Source organism: Micromys minutus (genome assembly GCF_963924665.1).
Source record: "Micromys minutus genome assembly, chromosome: 1".
NCBI lineage: Eukaryota > Metazoa > Chordata > Mammalia > Rodentia > Muridae > Micromys > Micromys minutus.
In genome coordinates this window covers 92,746,091-92,760,738 of record NC_137969.1, presented here as the reverse complement: position 1 = coordinate 92,760,738, position 14,648 = coordinate 92,746,091, and the positions used below count along the sequence as shown (strand labels likewise).

The window sequence follows — 14,648 nt, the reverse complement described above, 5'->3', positions numbered from 1 at the left end:
GTGGATGGCGGGCCAGCCTCAAACTCACTACATAACTGAGGCTGGCCTTGAACTTCTGAACCTCCTGCCTCTACCCTCTGCCCCCTGCCCCCTGCCCTCTGCATTTTGCTTCATATGATGCCAGGAATCCAACCCTTCTGCATGTTTAGAAAGCACTCACCCCACTGAACAGCAGCACAGCTTTCTTTTTTTGTATGTGATCTTTCTTCCATGTTTGACCAAAAAGACACCTGAAGAGAAATGACACAATTCACAAGTCTGTACCTAGAGGCCACACAGGCAGCGTGGTTCCAGAGTTGGGAAATCTGGGGTTGCAGAAGTTAAGTAGCTTTTTTTCTTTAGTGTATGAGCCCACAGGGACTGGCTCCAGCCTGTGACTACATCATCTCCCTGTTCCCTGCAAGCGTCATGAAAAGGAAGGACTTGCTCACTGTTGGATATGGTCATTTACAGGGACCTGGCCTCACGTGTCCTTTAGAGGAAGCCACAAGCCCCTGTTATACCTTTCTTCTTCTAATGCCTTCTTTCAACCCCTAAACAAACACCCAAAAGCATCAAAACTGACAATCAGACTTTAAAGGAGGCCTCTTTGAACAATTTAAGTGTTTCTTTGCCAAAGGACCAACGTTTGCTTTTCATTCTTTGACCTTCTGGCTTAGCGGTGTTTTAATGCCTGTAAACATTTCCAAGTGTGGACATGAATTCTTTGATGTGGATATTGTTTTAGATTCATGCAAGGCCAGTCACTTGTATGTTGATGGGCCCATCTAACAGGCAGTTTAAATTAAATGTCTCAGTGGTGACACATTATGCAACCAGGCTAGGTCCAGAGGATGGCATGCTGTGAGGACCAGGAAGCTTTCTCTACATATTGGATTTCTCCTGGGCGGCTTGATTGAAACCTCCGTATCTCCCTATCCCCCACCTTCTTTCAGCAGGTAGAAGCCTTGCTGTCAGCCCTGGTTCTGTTGTGGTCTTCTTTCCAGTACAGGGGCTCACACCTGTCAGCCAAGCACTCTGCCACTGGACTAAACCTTGATTGTTCTCTCTCTCTCTCTCTCTCTCTCTCTCTCTCTCTCTCTCTCTCTCTCTCTCTCTCTGTGTGTGTGTGTGTGTGTGTGTGTGTGTGTGTGTGTGTCTGTATGTGTATACAACAAGGTGTATGTGTGGTCAGAAAGCAGCTTTATGGAGTGAAGTCTCTCCCCTACCTTTAGTTTAAGTTCTTGGGATTGAGTGCATACTCAGTCAGCCTTGCATAACTAACACCTTTACCCATTAAGCCATCTTACAGCACAAACACTAAGAAAGCAGGAACATGCAAACATAGAAAGCCAATGCACACGTCATTCAGACTCGTAGATGTCTTGATTTCTGCCATTCTGTGCTCATTCACAAGCGTGAACTGCGGCTTCAGTGACTGGGCAAGACAAAAGGCTTTCAGGAGGCTGTGCTAAGGACCTGTGTTGTATGGATGGCCCTAAATGTTTCCTGTTTCTTGTTTGTTTGTTTTGTTTTGTTTTTACTTCATTTGTTTTTGTTTTTTTGTAGACATAGTGTGGAGTTATCATTGCTATGGCGAAGCACCATGACCAAAGCAATTTGGGAAAGGGTTTATTTGGCTTACACTTCCACATCACTGTTCATCACTGACAAGAAGTCGGGACAAGAACTCAAATGGGGCAGGAACCTGGAGTTAGGAGCTGATGCAGAGGCCATGGAGGGGTGCTGCTTACTGGCTTGCTCCTCATAGCTTCCTCAGCCTACTTTCTAATAGACCCCAGGACCACAAGCCTAGGGGTGACACATCTTCAATACACTGGGCCCTCTCCCATCAATCACTAACAAAGAAAATGCCTTACAGGTTTGCCTGCAGTCCGATCTTCTGGAAGCAGTTTCTCATCAATTGAAGTTTCCTCTTCTCACATGACTCTAGCTTGTGTCAAGTTGACATAAAACTAGCCTGTACAGGTGGTGATTCTTCTGCAAAACTCATATCAGATGTGGCTATTTATTATTCAGAAGGAGGCCTAAAATGTATACATACGTCCCCCCTTTCTCCCTCAGTACTGGATGTTAAGCTGGCAGCCTCACACATGCTACAGTGGCAATAATTTCCTTTTCTTTCATACCTGCCCCCAGGACAATAGCTCAGGTTCTCTGATAGAGTTCTGAGGCCCTCATGCACGACCTTGAGAGTAGGAAATAAGGAAGGAAGGAGGAGGGAAGAGGAAGAGGAAGGTAAAAAGGGAAGAATTGTATAGATATGGCATACTGCCTCTGTTGGTTATAAATTTGCATTCTGAGTGATGACTACATTTCTCCAGGACAAAGTTCTTAGGGCAGAAGCCAGCAGTTTTCACTGAGGCAGCACAGTACACTTTAGTTTGAGAGGTCTGTGTCCTTTAATCTCCACGATGCGGTATGGAGTTCATTTGGATGCCCTGAGCCCTCTGGCTCCAAGGGCCTGGATTTTATTGTTGTGGATATTTACTGAGGCAACACACTTGGCCCACAAAGAAACTTTTGTTGTAGTTGTGGAGGTTAGAGCAGCATCCATGGCCTGCATGGCTGCCAACCACCCACTGCATCCCTTTGACAGGGCGGGGCGCCCTGTGGGATCCTGTTTTGCTTATCAGGCTTAAGGCTCATTAACAATTCTTAAATGTTAAAGCAGTCTCTTGGCCTACAAAAAACAAAAAACAAACAAAAAACAACAAAAAAAAAACCTAGTATATTGGAGTACATTTTAAAACTTAAACATCTTCTTGCCTGCTAACTTATCTCAAAATCTAGTTTGCCTTTTCAAGCAGATGGCTTGCTCTATTACCTATGCAGCATACTGTACTAATTTTATGTGGGCCTCCAAAGTCTGCACATCTACCCCCTGGAGCCTCTAATCTTTGGCCCCCGTGGCAAACCGATCCTTTGGTACATCTGTTAGGCACTTGGGCCACGCAGAGCAGGCAAGGCTTTGCCAATCACACTGAGTGGTTAGTGTCAAGCTTCCTTTCCCTGCACCTTTGTCTTGCCTCGACTCACCAACATTCTCTGTGGAGCATCTCCTGTAACAGGCTTTAGTCTGAACTCTGGGAGGAGGGGGAGTAAATTTAATGATAGCCTTCAAAGAGACCCTAACCAACTACCAACATTCTGGGCCACTGTAATCACTCACACAGGACATTAGGATCAGTGTATGCAGGGAACCGTGGGGTCTGGGTACCGGGGGTACAGACAGCCCTGAAACTGAAATGAGAGCTAACAGCACAGCCTAGGTCTCAGGGAGGCAGGGAGTGAAGGGGAATGGGAGGACTAGAGAAGCTGGGGGGCCATGAGTGCATTTGAGAACGGAGATCATTTCGGTGATGGGTACCGTGCCAGTGGGCTTTGAAGGAAAGAACAAAGTCATGAATTGATTGAGAGGTGCCACAGTTACAAATGGATGAGTTGCTGTCAGGTTGAATAAATGTGTGAGCCTGGCTTTTCTTTCATGGCCCCTGATACATTCTGAAGTGCAGTGGGTAGCTGCTTGTCCCTGGAATCAGTATTGAGGAGAAGAAACTAGTGCTCAGGAAGCCATCGAGGAGGATCCATGCACCATCCCCCCCTGGCCAAAAACCCATGCTCCCCTGGAGAATGGCTGGCCCAGCAATCTTGGCCCCCAGGCTCTGGTGTCAGCCACAGCTACTGATTAATCTTGCCCATCAATTACAGTGTTTGTGTGCATGTTCATCTGTTTGCTTACCACCCCCTGCTCTTCCTCCCCCACAGAGCAGGGAGCACTCATTCACCCTGCCTCATAAGCAGTCTTTATTATCTACCTGAGCACAAATGCTTTGTTTTGGTCAAGAAAATGAATAACACTGTTGAAAGCTCTGAGACATAGATTGCCTCCACAGGCAGAGATGGAGTTGAAAAGCATAAGTTACCAGTGTTTTCAAAACCTGGATAGAATTTAAGTTTGCTCTCAGACAAGAGCATTCCCATTTCAAACTCTGATCCTTTCCTGTGTCTAGTACCTATACATCCAAAGTTGTTGAGGCCTAGCATTGACTTCATGTGAGCCTGATGGGTGTGCGTGCTGGGCTGTGGAGGGAGAGTGAGGGTTAAAATCCCAGGAGGCGGAAGGCAGGAGCCAAGAATAGTAACAACATTGCACTCGGTCACCAGCAAGCTGATGGGCCCAGAAGAGACACGGGTGATATTGCTGCCCCATTCACCACAGCAGCTCGGAAGTCAACATCGAGTCATCCAGGTGTGCGCAACCTGTCCTCCTTCAAGCCTGTGCTTATTTCTGTCCATCATGCCCATGGCATGGAAAGATCGCTTGTTCCCTTTCCAGGCTCTAAGTACAACTTTTCTAAGCAATATCATGCATGCCCTGGTTCCTTCTCTATTAACTAATTGTGACCACATTTATAGCCCCAAGGGTCTCAAGATAGCCCATAAAACTCCACGCTACCATGTGAGGTGTGGTACACACAAGCAGCCAGCCAGCAGATAGCCTGCCTGCTGCCCTCAGTACCAGGTTCCAGCCATAGCATGGAGTGAATGCCCTTGTAAAGACATGAAGGTCATGCACCTTGAGTCTGGGTCCAGTTAGCTATCTGCTGCATCAAATCAGTTTTCGTAGTCATGAGACATGCAGCAGGGTCATTTCCTGTGTGTCCTGGGTCCAGCCTACGTGGAACTGCCTCTGCTCATCTGCTAGGATTGTTTAAGCTGAGTGACCTCAGAGGGAAAGCAAACATCACCAGCTTAGACAGTGTGACAGGCAGCTGTTCACTTAATCACTGCTGTACCATTTCTATAGTCATGATCAAAACAGCAAAACTATCACAGATGCCCTCTCTGCTCTGAAAACGTGTGATCTTCCCAAGGGGGGGGGGTGAAGCTTTGTTATGTGGCAGCTTCCTCACTTTTTAGGGGCGAGTATTAACGCATGATTCTTCTTTGGATGGTCTAGCATCTTATTCCACAGCTCCCCAGACAGGCTTAGTGCACTAACAGCAGAGCTCAGGAGTCTCCCTGGCAACACTGACTTTGATTAGAGTCCACCTAGGCTGTAGACTAAACACCCGCTCAGACAGTCATTGTCCACCTCACATAGCTACTATAAGGACCAAAGTGACTGTGCCTACAGGACACTCTGAATCTTCCCAGAGAAAAGTGACCTGAGAATCCAAGCTCTCCACATTTAGGGCAGGAGAGTTTTTGCTCCTGACCGTAGCCTAAGGAGCTCTCCTGTCCTCCCTTCTCTGCCCCTAAAGACCCTCTTCATCTCTTCAAAATGTAACTGGAGAGCTGACAAGTAGGGCAGTCACAGCAGGAAGCAGGCCACCTTTAGAGCGAGAAGTGTTAGCAAGAAGGGAGAGCTCTGTTGGGCACTAGTGCGCAGGTCTGAGGCTCTGTGTCTGTGGCGTTTATACTACAGAAAGGGATTCCTGGGGAAGCCCAGGTTTAGCACAGGAAGGAAAACAGAGCTTTATAAATTCCAATCCTGGCTCTTCAGGTACTGTCTGTGCAGCCTTAGGTAAGTTTCCCAATCCCCGAGGACACTGTTCAACTCCACACGGTGCACAGCAGTACTGGATTTGTGCTGTTTCTCCAAGGCTTACATAGTGAGCGCATAGATGGAAGCTGCTGCTTCTGTATCTCCACTTGGCGTTGCTTAGAGATGTCTTCTGTTTCGGTACCACCACAGAGTCTGTGTGAGGAGACTGAATATGGCAGCAGTGTCTGCTTTACTACCAGCCAGTGAACAAACCCTCAGACGTGTCCGTAGTTGGGCAGAGTACTGGTCACATGCTTTCTGGGGAATATCATTGTCTTGTAGAGATTGATAGAAGCCAGAGCCTATCAGTCTTTGATCCATCCATACCCTTCCCCAACATTCTGTGTCCTTAGCAGGGAGTGGTACATGCTAAGGGAATTGGGGCAGAAAGACCTTTAGTTTGAAGCCAGCCCGTGTTACATAGAGAGACCATGTCTCCAAAGTAAGTGCACGTGCACACACATACACACATGGTGACAAGTCAGCGGCCTGCCATGTGGCCTCTCTGCCTCCAGCCTCTTCCTTGTTTTGTAGTCATGGCGGTCCCTTCTCAAACTATGGTAGGTGCTACTGGCTGGGCCGAGCCTTATGTATTCCTTGTTTCTGTGGGACAGGCATGTCGGTCTTGTTACTCTGTATCTCCTCCCCCTCCACTGCTCCTGTTTCAGTGCGCAGGACAGTGCAGCCTCTTCACCCATGTGCTCAAGTGGCATCTCTTGTCAGAGCCTCTCCGAGTGTTGTTCTTGGTATCCTGTACTCCTCCATCCTCCCCGAGCGAGGAGATGGTCTTCCACATCATCTGTTCTGCAGAGGCAGTGGATCTCTGGAATGTTCTCACCTCAGATCCCCTGTACTCTGAACATGGTAGCTCCACCACGTGCTTGCCTCATGCAAATGTTTGCCTGATCTTCAGCCTCCTTTCCCGAGGACTTGGGACAATGCCCAACACCTCCTTCCTCAGTCTTCACTCCCCACCTTACCTTTATGCTACTGAAAGAAGAGTCTTGCACTGGAAATTTCACAAAGGAAATGATGTCTGTGTCCTGGATTTACTCCTCTGTGGCGATGCCCAACAGCTGCTGACCATCTTGTGTAAAACCACTCAGAAATGCCAATTAAGTCACCGTGCAGATGTTGCCTTTTCAGGACATTTAATCCCAGTTTCTATGAACTCTTGGCTCAATCCATTGTGTCTGGCTCTTTGACCATTTTGAGTGCTGTCTCTCCCCATATGCTATAGACCTGTCTTCCCAGATGCCAGGCGTTGCACAGTCAGCCTTAGAAGTGCCTCTGGCTTTGGCTTTTCTATGGGTCACTAATATAATGACAGAGTGTCACCCACAGGAGTCTGGCTAGAAATCAAGCCAGTGAACAGCTCTTTCAACCTGCATCCAAGGAAACAATGGCTTATTAGAATTGTCATTGTTGTTATTTTCCCTTGAGACGTGAGGCTGGCATGTAAGACTGACTTCTGTTTACATAGGAAGTGAGACAACTCAGTTGAAGGCCTATTCTTTTTTGAAACAGACAAGTCTGTCTGTACCTTACCTATCATTGATCATGCCACTGGGACACAGTTCACTTGGTGGAGGGGTCTGTGTCCTGTTCTCATCCTGAGCAGCCTTGGGGTTTGAGCACTGGAACCAGTTCTGTGTATACTAGTTTCTGGCCCTGTCTTCTGGGACCTTCTCCTGTGCTGTCTTTTCCTGAGTGGCCAGCCAGACTTACCCTCACAGTCTGGCTGGTTGGCCAAGTCCATGGAGGTACCGAGGCCCTCCCCTTCACATACATCTCTGAGTGCAAATGCACAGAGCACTTGGCTATTTGCCCTGAATTGATGGTGTTAAAGGGTAGCTAGTTATAAAAAGGCCAGTGATGGCGGTCCTCAGCTTTCTTATGAGGCATGTCTGGAAATGCCACCAATTACAGGGACCAGGGAGACCTCAAGAGCACCTCTGTCTTCTTAGGTTCGGTGCCTTCATTTGCCTGACAGTCTTACCGTGGGACACTGGCTGTAGAATCTCAGACTCTCTCCATGCATACCCCGTGTTTCTTCCCTAGTAGTTGCTCTTTCTCCAGCCCAGTGAAAGCTAACTTCTGCCCACAGTGTACACTCAGCCTTCTCGTACCTCAGCACACTCTACAGCTTCTGTCATCAACAGAGGAACTGTGCAGGGAAGTTATTTATATGCATGTGTGTGTTCATGTACCTGCTTATGGTTGCCAGATGACAACGCTGGAGAGTCAGTTCTCAGTGTCACCCTGCTAAGGCAGGCTCTCTTTTGTTCTCTGCTAGCTGGCCCACACACTTTGAGGCAGTTATTTTGTCTCTGCTTCCCTTCTCCTGATGAGAGTGCTGGGATTACACATGATGTGCCTGCCACCACATCTAGCTTCTTGTGGAGGTTCTGGGATGAAACTCCTGCCATCGGGCTTGAATAGCCAAGGCTTTAACCTGCAAAACCAGTTCCCTGCCCCCTAGACAGGTGTTTTTATCCATTCAAATAAAAACATCTCCACAGAAACCCACTTTCCTACCAGGAACTATGGTGAGTGCTCGGGTTGGCTGGCAGAGAGCATCCATCTTTCATGGAGACAGTAAATGTGACACCACCAAACCATTCCATCCCAAGTGTGCTAGGTGCTGTGGTTGTGGGGGTAGGGAGTGATGGGGGTACCCAAGGAAGCAGGCTGCCTTCTTCCTGGCTAAGGGAGAGTGAGCAGATATTGGACATGAGCAGGAATTGCCTAGTGCCAAAGGAAGACCACCAGCTGTTAGGATTCCAGATATTTAAAGATTTTATAGACCAGTGAAGAGAAAGAAAGTACTTTAGCCAATGTAATAAGCACTCATGATACTGCATAGGGAGAGGCTTTGATATGGGCCCGTCCGGAAAACAGACAGGTGGGCCAGTCACAGTGTGCCCTTTTCTTGCAGCCCATTCTTACTGCCCATCTTACAGACTTGTCGCCACACTAGCTGCTGTCACCACACTAGCTGCTATCAAGGCCTCACTGGCCTCTCTTCCTCCAGCAGGCAGCCAAGCTCTACGTGATGCCTGCCCCCGAAAGCATTAAAAGCATCTGTTGCTGCATGCCCGTGCTTGGTCATTCCCAGTCCGCAGACACTGCTGCTCACTGGAGAGATCGCCCTGGTGTGATTGGTTTCTTCACACACCCCAGCCAGCGGGCAGTGCTCTTCCCCAAGAGAGCACCACCTCTGCCTGAATGCTTAGCCATGTCCTGGTCCTGTGTGTCCTGAAGCATAGTTTTAACCACCTGGTTCTTGTTTCATTTCTGAAGGTCCGGCCTGTCTGTCGACAACATCATCCACGATTGGCTCGAGTGTTCCGGAATACCTAAGGTACCTGAGAACTGTCGCAGGAGCAGAGTAAAACTAACGTCTAGCCTCTCAGCCGTGACGGTGATGTTCTCAATATGTCTATTAAAGTCACATTGTCAGGAAAATGCTGGCCTACAGTAGCTACCAGCTTGAGTCCCTGTGGGATGTACGTGAATGTGACAGTGGCCATTGCATTGTGTATTAAGTGAGGCCATTCAGAGCATGCTGGGTATTTTGGGTAGAGTCTCCAAGCAGCAGAGTAATACCTGCAGTAGGTGAAACAGCCAACTTGGATATAGCCAAACAGGTGACCTGCTTTGCCACGGCTTTACCTGACTGTAATAGTGCTTGCTCTCATTCTGACCCTGCCTTTCAACTTCCTCCCGGTTTACTTACGGGCCCTGCTCAGGCTGGTGTCACCACCTAAGTCGTCGCTTTGTCTTGGGGACCTGGATGCAGCTTTTCCTCTCTTTCAAGTTATGGGGATCTGTGAGAGAGAAATTTACCACCCTGTGGGAAGGTCCATGGTTCTAGTCCCTACTGGGTAATCCAGGTTCCCCCCTGAGCCCGAACGCTTGCCTAAGTACCAGGCTTCTGTTGTAGTCCTTGGTGGCTGTGAAAAGTGTGGTTCCCATTCAGGTAGGCAGCTTCTCTACCCAGGCTTTTTTCCCCTGATGTTTATGGCTGGCTCTATGAACTTCTGCCTGGGAGTGTCTGGGTGCCAATGAATGTCTGTGAGCCATGAAATGCAGTGAAGGCTGCTCAGCCATCAAACGGGAGAAACGTCACTACCAGCCACCATCAGCTCACTGGGAGACACTTAGCCTTCAGTTCAGAAATGTGTGCCAGCCACTCAAAGTGACCTGTTGGCTCAGTTCCTCTGGGAACCATCAGAGAGATAAAAAAACCAAACAGAAAAGGTGAGGGTGTGCTGCCTGTAGCTTCAGAATGAGACAGCTTGCAGAAGCAGTCGCACCGTGCAGTGTTTTGGGAGAGGCCTCTGGTAGCCTCGGTGGAGTTTGCAGGAGGCAGTTGGAGGCTCCTAGGCCATTTTGGTGAGGCTGCTCTAGAACAAGGCATCATTTTCACCAGCTGACCGGGAGAGAAGAAAGGGGAAGTCCTAAGTGGTGCTTGACCGGAAGCAGGCTGCCCACGTGGGGTGAGGGCAGGGTTGACCCTTCTCTTGGTAGCAGCAGGAGAGGTTCCCTCCTGCAAACTGGGGAGAGGAATAAGATAGGGTGAGATTCGTCTCCGAGATGAACCTTTTCTTCCAAAGATCTAGTTGCCCTCGTGACCGCTTTCTACCATGAACTGATGAAGCCCACTGTGAGCAGTGAGGCTCAGTAACTGGGACCTATCTCTAAGACCCAGCTGACATTTCCCTTGGTGCTCAGCTGTTGAGTAGCAACAGCCCCAGACAGAAGCAAGCCTGCCTTAGTGGTAACCACCCCAGCCCTTTGGTTATTTATGTGGTCACTGGTGATCTACCAGCTGCTTTCAGCCCCTTTCACACTCCTTGTAAGTTTCTCTTTGTTTCCACTTCAGTGAAATGCTTGGCAGGGCCTCCTGCCTGGGGTGGAAGGAGCTCGAAGTGAATGGGACACCTTGTTCTTGGTCCCCGCCATTATAATATAAAGTTACTAGCACGCCTGCCCTGAAATGACGGCACAGCACCAGCAGGCTCTCTGCTCTGTCCTCCGGCAGCTGGATTCCCTGATGACTGAGACCAGTGCTCTCCTATGAAGCCTCCATCCTGAGGGCTACAGAGGCTTTTTGTTTGCTCAGAAAGGCCTGCCTCAATTTCCCTTCACAGCTCTGCTGAATAGAAATCACAAAGAGAAAATAAGTGGCCATAGCTTCAGGAGCAGCAGGAGTGGGCATGGGGCCCACAGGACAAAAAAATCAAAATCCAGCCTTTTAAAGGAATACTTCACACCTGTAACCATTGACCTCATGGAGACTGAAATTACCTGTGTCCTCAGTCTTGTTGCCTTCTGTGAGTTTTTTAGATTATATCTTGTAAGTAAGAAAATTAAAATGACACCAAGGTGACTCCCCCCACACACACACACTGTGGTCTTTGAGGCAGGGTCCCCATATAGTCCAGGCTGGCTTTGGATTTCTCTTAGCTAAGGTTGCCCCACCCACACATTTCAATACTGCCCTGATGCTGGGGCTCCAGGCATGTACCCCTGTGCCTGGCCACCAAAGAGAAGGCTTTATTTAGTGCACATCTTTTCAGACACCATCCAGAATCTATATGTGCATCTTTTGTCCTTTCTCTACCATTTTTGTTTGATTTTTGAGGTGCAGAAGATAGAACTCAGAACCCTATACATGATGGATATATTCCCTAACAATTATAAAATAAAAACAATAGACTTCTGAAGCAAAGCCAACCAGAAGCAAAGTCTACATTGTGGTCCACTGCTGTGTCGGTCTCAGAGGTGGGCCAGCCTGCTGACAGCCTGCTGTGAACCTCACGCCGGCTCTGTGGTCTATGTAGTGAGTGCCCAGCCTTTTAAAGATAAATCATGACCTTGGTCTGAGCTCTTAGTGTTTCTCCACTGCTTTTCTTTGTCCTTTGATATTAGCTGAAGAGCAAGTGTTGGTGACTTCTTCTTCCTGATGGATGGTCCCAGACTAAATGTTGTCAGCTGTCTCCTGGTCCACTGGGGATTAGTTCCAGAACCCCACTGAGGACAGCCAGCCACTTCTATACAGTGGCTTAGTGTGTACACACAACCATCACAATCCCCATGCGTGTTATAACTGCCACCTGCCATCACACCATTCCCCAGACACTTGATCAGTGTGTACGGGGTTCTTTCTCTTCATGTGTGCCCTAAGGCCCACCTCACCCATAGCCATGTTTCAGTCTCCTTTATAAGATCTCTGTACAGATGCACTAGAGATGACATTTCTTTATTCAGGTCTTCAGGCTTCCTTGGTTTAATTGCTACAGAGCCTTGGGAGATCCTCTGGAACGTGTCAAGTCCTGAGGTCTCCCTGTGAGCACCTCCACAGCCCTGATCCTGTTCCCCAAAACCTGCACCATTTCCTTGTTGTATTTTGCCTGGGCCAGTACAGTAGCTAATTGGTCATAGAGCAGCCAAGCTCTTTTCTTTCTGGCTGTCTGTTTATCATCCACATCAATGTGAAGTGAGTTCTCCCAAACACAACTCAAAGCCATCCTCGCTGGGACTCTCTATTGGCACTGTTCTGAGAATGCTCTCTGGTCTGCTGGTGATACTTTCAGGCCTACTCAAGGCTGTCCTCTTCAGAGCGTTTCTGTCCCACCTCCCAGGCATCCATGGGCAACCATGGCTACCAGCCTCCAAACAGCAGTCTCCTTTGCACGGGCTCTTTCCTATCTCTCTGGATATTCTCTCTCTCCTCCGTTTTGTACTCATCATAACTGGCTTTAATGTGGTTGCTATTTACATGTTTCTCATGCTGTCCTTATCCTCCATGCCAGGAAGAGGGATCAAATTTGCAGCATCCCCACAGTACTTACTATGATAAGCATGTTTCTGGTTTTTCTGCTTGGCCCTTTCTGATGCTCAGAAGCCCATTGTCTGATAGAGAGGTAATAACGGCACAACACCTGGCATTAAGTACTAGAACTATACCTAGCACACTTGGACACCTTAAATAATTAGTCAGTTTGTGTGTATGTATGTGTATGTGTGTGTGTGTGTGTATGTATGTATGTATGTATGTATGTATGTATGTATGTATTTGGTAAGACAGGGTCCCATTATGTAGTCCAAGCTAAGCTAAAACTTACCCTGTAGCCCAGGCTGGCCTGGGACTCACAGACCTTAATGGTTCTGCCTCCTGAGTAGGATCTCAGGTCTGTATGAAAAGCTGGCCTTAAGTCTACTCTTAATTAAATTTGTCTCAATTTAAAAGTTAATAAATCTATATTGCTTGACACATCTCAGGCATAATAATGAAACTACTTTTAAACTGTTGATTTTATGTAATAAAAATAAAAACCAAGTATTTATGATTAAAATTCAGCATCTGGGTTGAGATGGAATGTGCTAAGTATCAGATTAAGAAGCCTCATACCAATAAGAAAGGAAGAGGAGAAGGAAGAAGAGAAGCAAGAGGAGAAAAGGGAGAAAGAGAAAAGAAAAGAAAAGGGGACTGGAGAGATGGCTCAGTGGCTCAGAGCACTGACTGCTTTTCCAAAGGTTCTGAGTTCAATTCCCAGCAACCACATGGTGGCTCACAACCATCTGTAATGGGATCTGATGCCCTCTTCTGGTGTGTCTGAAGACAGCCACAGTGTACTCATATAAACAAATTAAATGAATAAATAAATCTTTAAAAAATTGTGATAAAGATGCTGAGATGTAGCTCCACAACTAATGGCTTCTGGCAGCCGTGTAGGTGAAGGACTCAGTTTTCTTTAGGGGGTGGGCCACTGGAGTTTCACCATGCTCCAGTGACTATATGGGCAACACAAATTGGAATTTCTGGGGAGGGGTATAGGTCACAAGGGGGAACATGGAAGTACCGGAAGGTGAGTGTGACTGGGGTATAAGAGGCAAAATTCCCAAAGAACAATAAAAATATTATTTTGAAAAACAACAACTTTATCAGCTATTATGGCTTACTTTTAAGATGCAGCAGCTGCACTGAGTTTGAGCGGACCTGTAGCCACAACCCTGAAGCAACGACATGAGTTTGAGCTGAGCCTGGCCTACATAGCAAGTCTCAACTTAAATCACAGAAATGACAGCCAAAAAAAATAGTTAAAACAAGTTTTGTTTGTGTGTGTATGGTGCATGCATGTACGTATACACTTCGGGAGAGGCTGTGCATGTAAGTTTGGTAGCAGAGGCTGGCATCCGGTGTCTTCTGTCACTCTACTTGGTTTCTTAAAGACTTATTTTTATTTTTGTGTGTGTGAGTGTATGAGTATGTGAATGTGTGACTGTGTGTGTGTGCATGAATGTATGTGAGCATGAGTGTATACTAATGTGTGTGTGTGAGAGTATGTGTGTGTATAAGTATGAGTGTATGTGTGTATATGTGTGTGTCACTGTGTGAAAGTGTGTGCATGGATGTATGTGAGTGTGAGAGTGTATACAAATGTGTATGTGTGTGTGTGAGTGTGTGAGTGTGTGTGTGAGTGTTTGAAAGTGTATGTGCATGAATGTGTGTGAGTGTGAGAGTGTATTTGAGTGTGTATGAGTATGTGTGTTTGGGTGAATGTATGAGTGTGGGTGGGGAGCACATACACTGGCATCAGAATACCTAGAGCTGGAGTTCCTGGCAGCATCACACCACCATCATGGGTTCAAGATTGCTGAGCCACTCCTCAGCTCACAGAACGGGAAGCTCATCAACTGGCTAGAGTAGTGCTCACCACACTCCCGAGAGCCTCCTGTCTCTACCTCCCAGCACTGGGATCACAAGTGCTTACCTCTATGTCGAGCTTTTTACAGGGGCCTCAAGCACTGACCAATCTCCTCACCCATGTGGCTGAGCAGCTTTAACTGTTCTGCATGGTCTGTGTGTGTCCTGATGGACTGTTAACATGGTCTGTGTGTGTCCTGATGGACTGTTCACATGGTCTGTGTGTGTCCTGATGGACTGTTCACATGGTCCGTGTGTGTCCTGATGGACTGTTCACATGGTCTGTATGTGTGCCCTGCTGGACTGTTCACATGGCCTGTGTGTGTCCTGATGGACTGTTAACATGGTCTGTGTGTGTCCTGATGGACTGTTCACATGGCC

The 14,648-nt window shown here is 47.6% G+C and overlaps 1 protein-coding gene across 1 annotated transcript in view; it reads left to right on the top strand.

Annotated features, from left to right (window-relative positions):
• Nucleotides 1–14,648, top strand: part of AOPEP (aminopeptidase O (putative)) — a gene marked incomplete at its 5' end in the record, with an annotated part of 246,495 nt that overhangs the window by 154,858 nt on the left and 76,989 nt on the right. Inside the window, one exon of the mRNA XM_080931953.1 lies at nt 8,855–8,915. Coding sequence (XP_080788079.1) covers nt 8,855–8,915 — 61 coding nt within the window. The remainder of the gene's footprint in view (nt 1–8,854; nt 8,916–14,648) is intronic.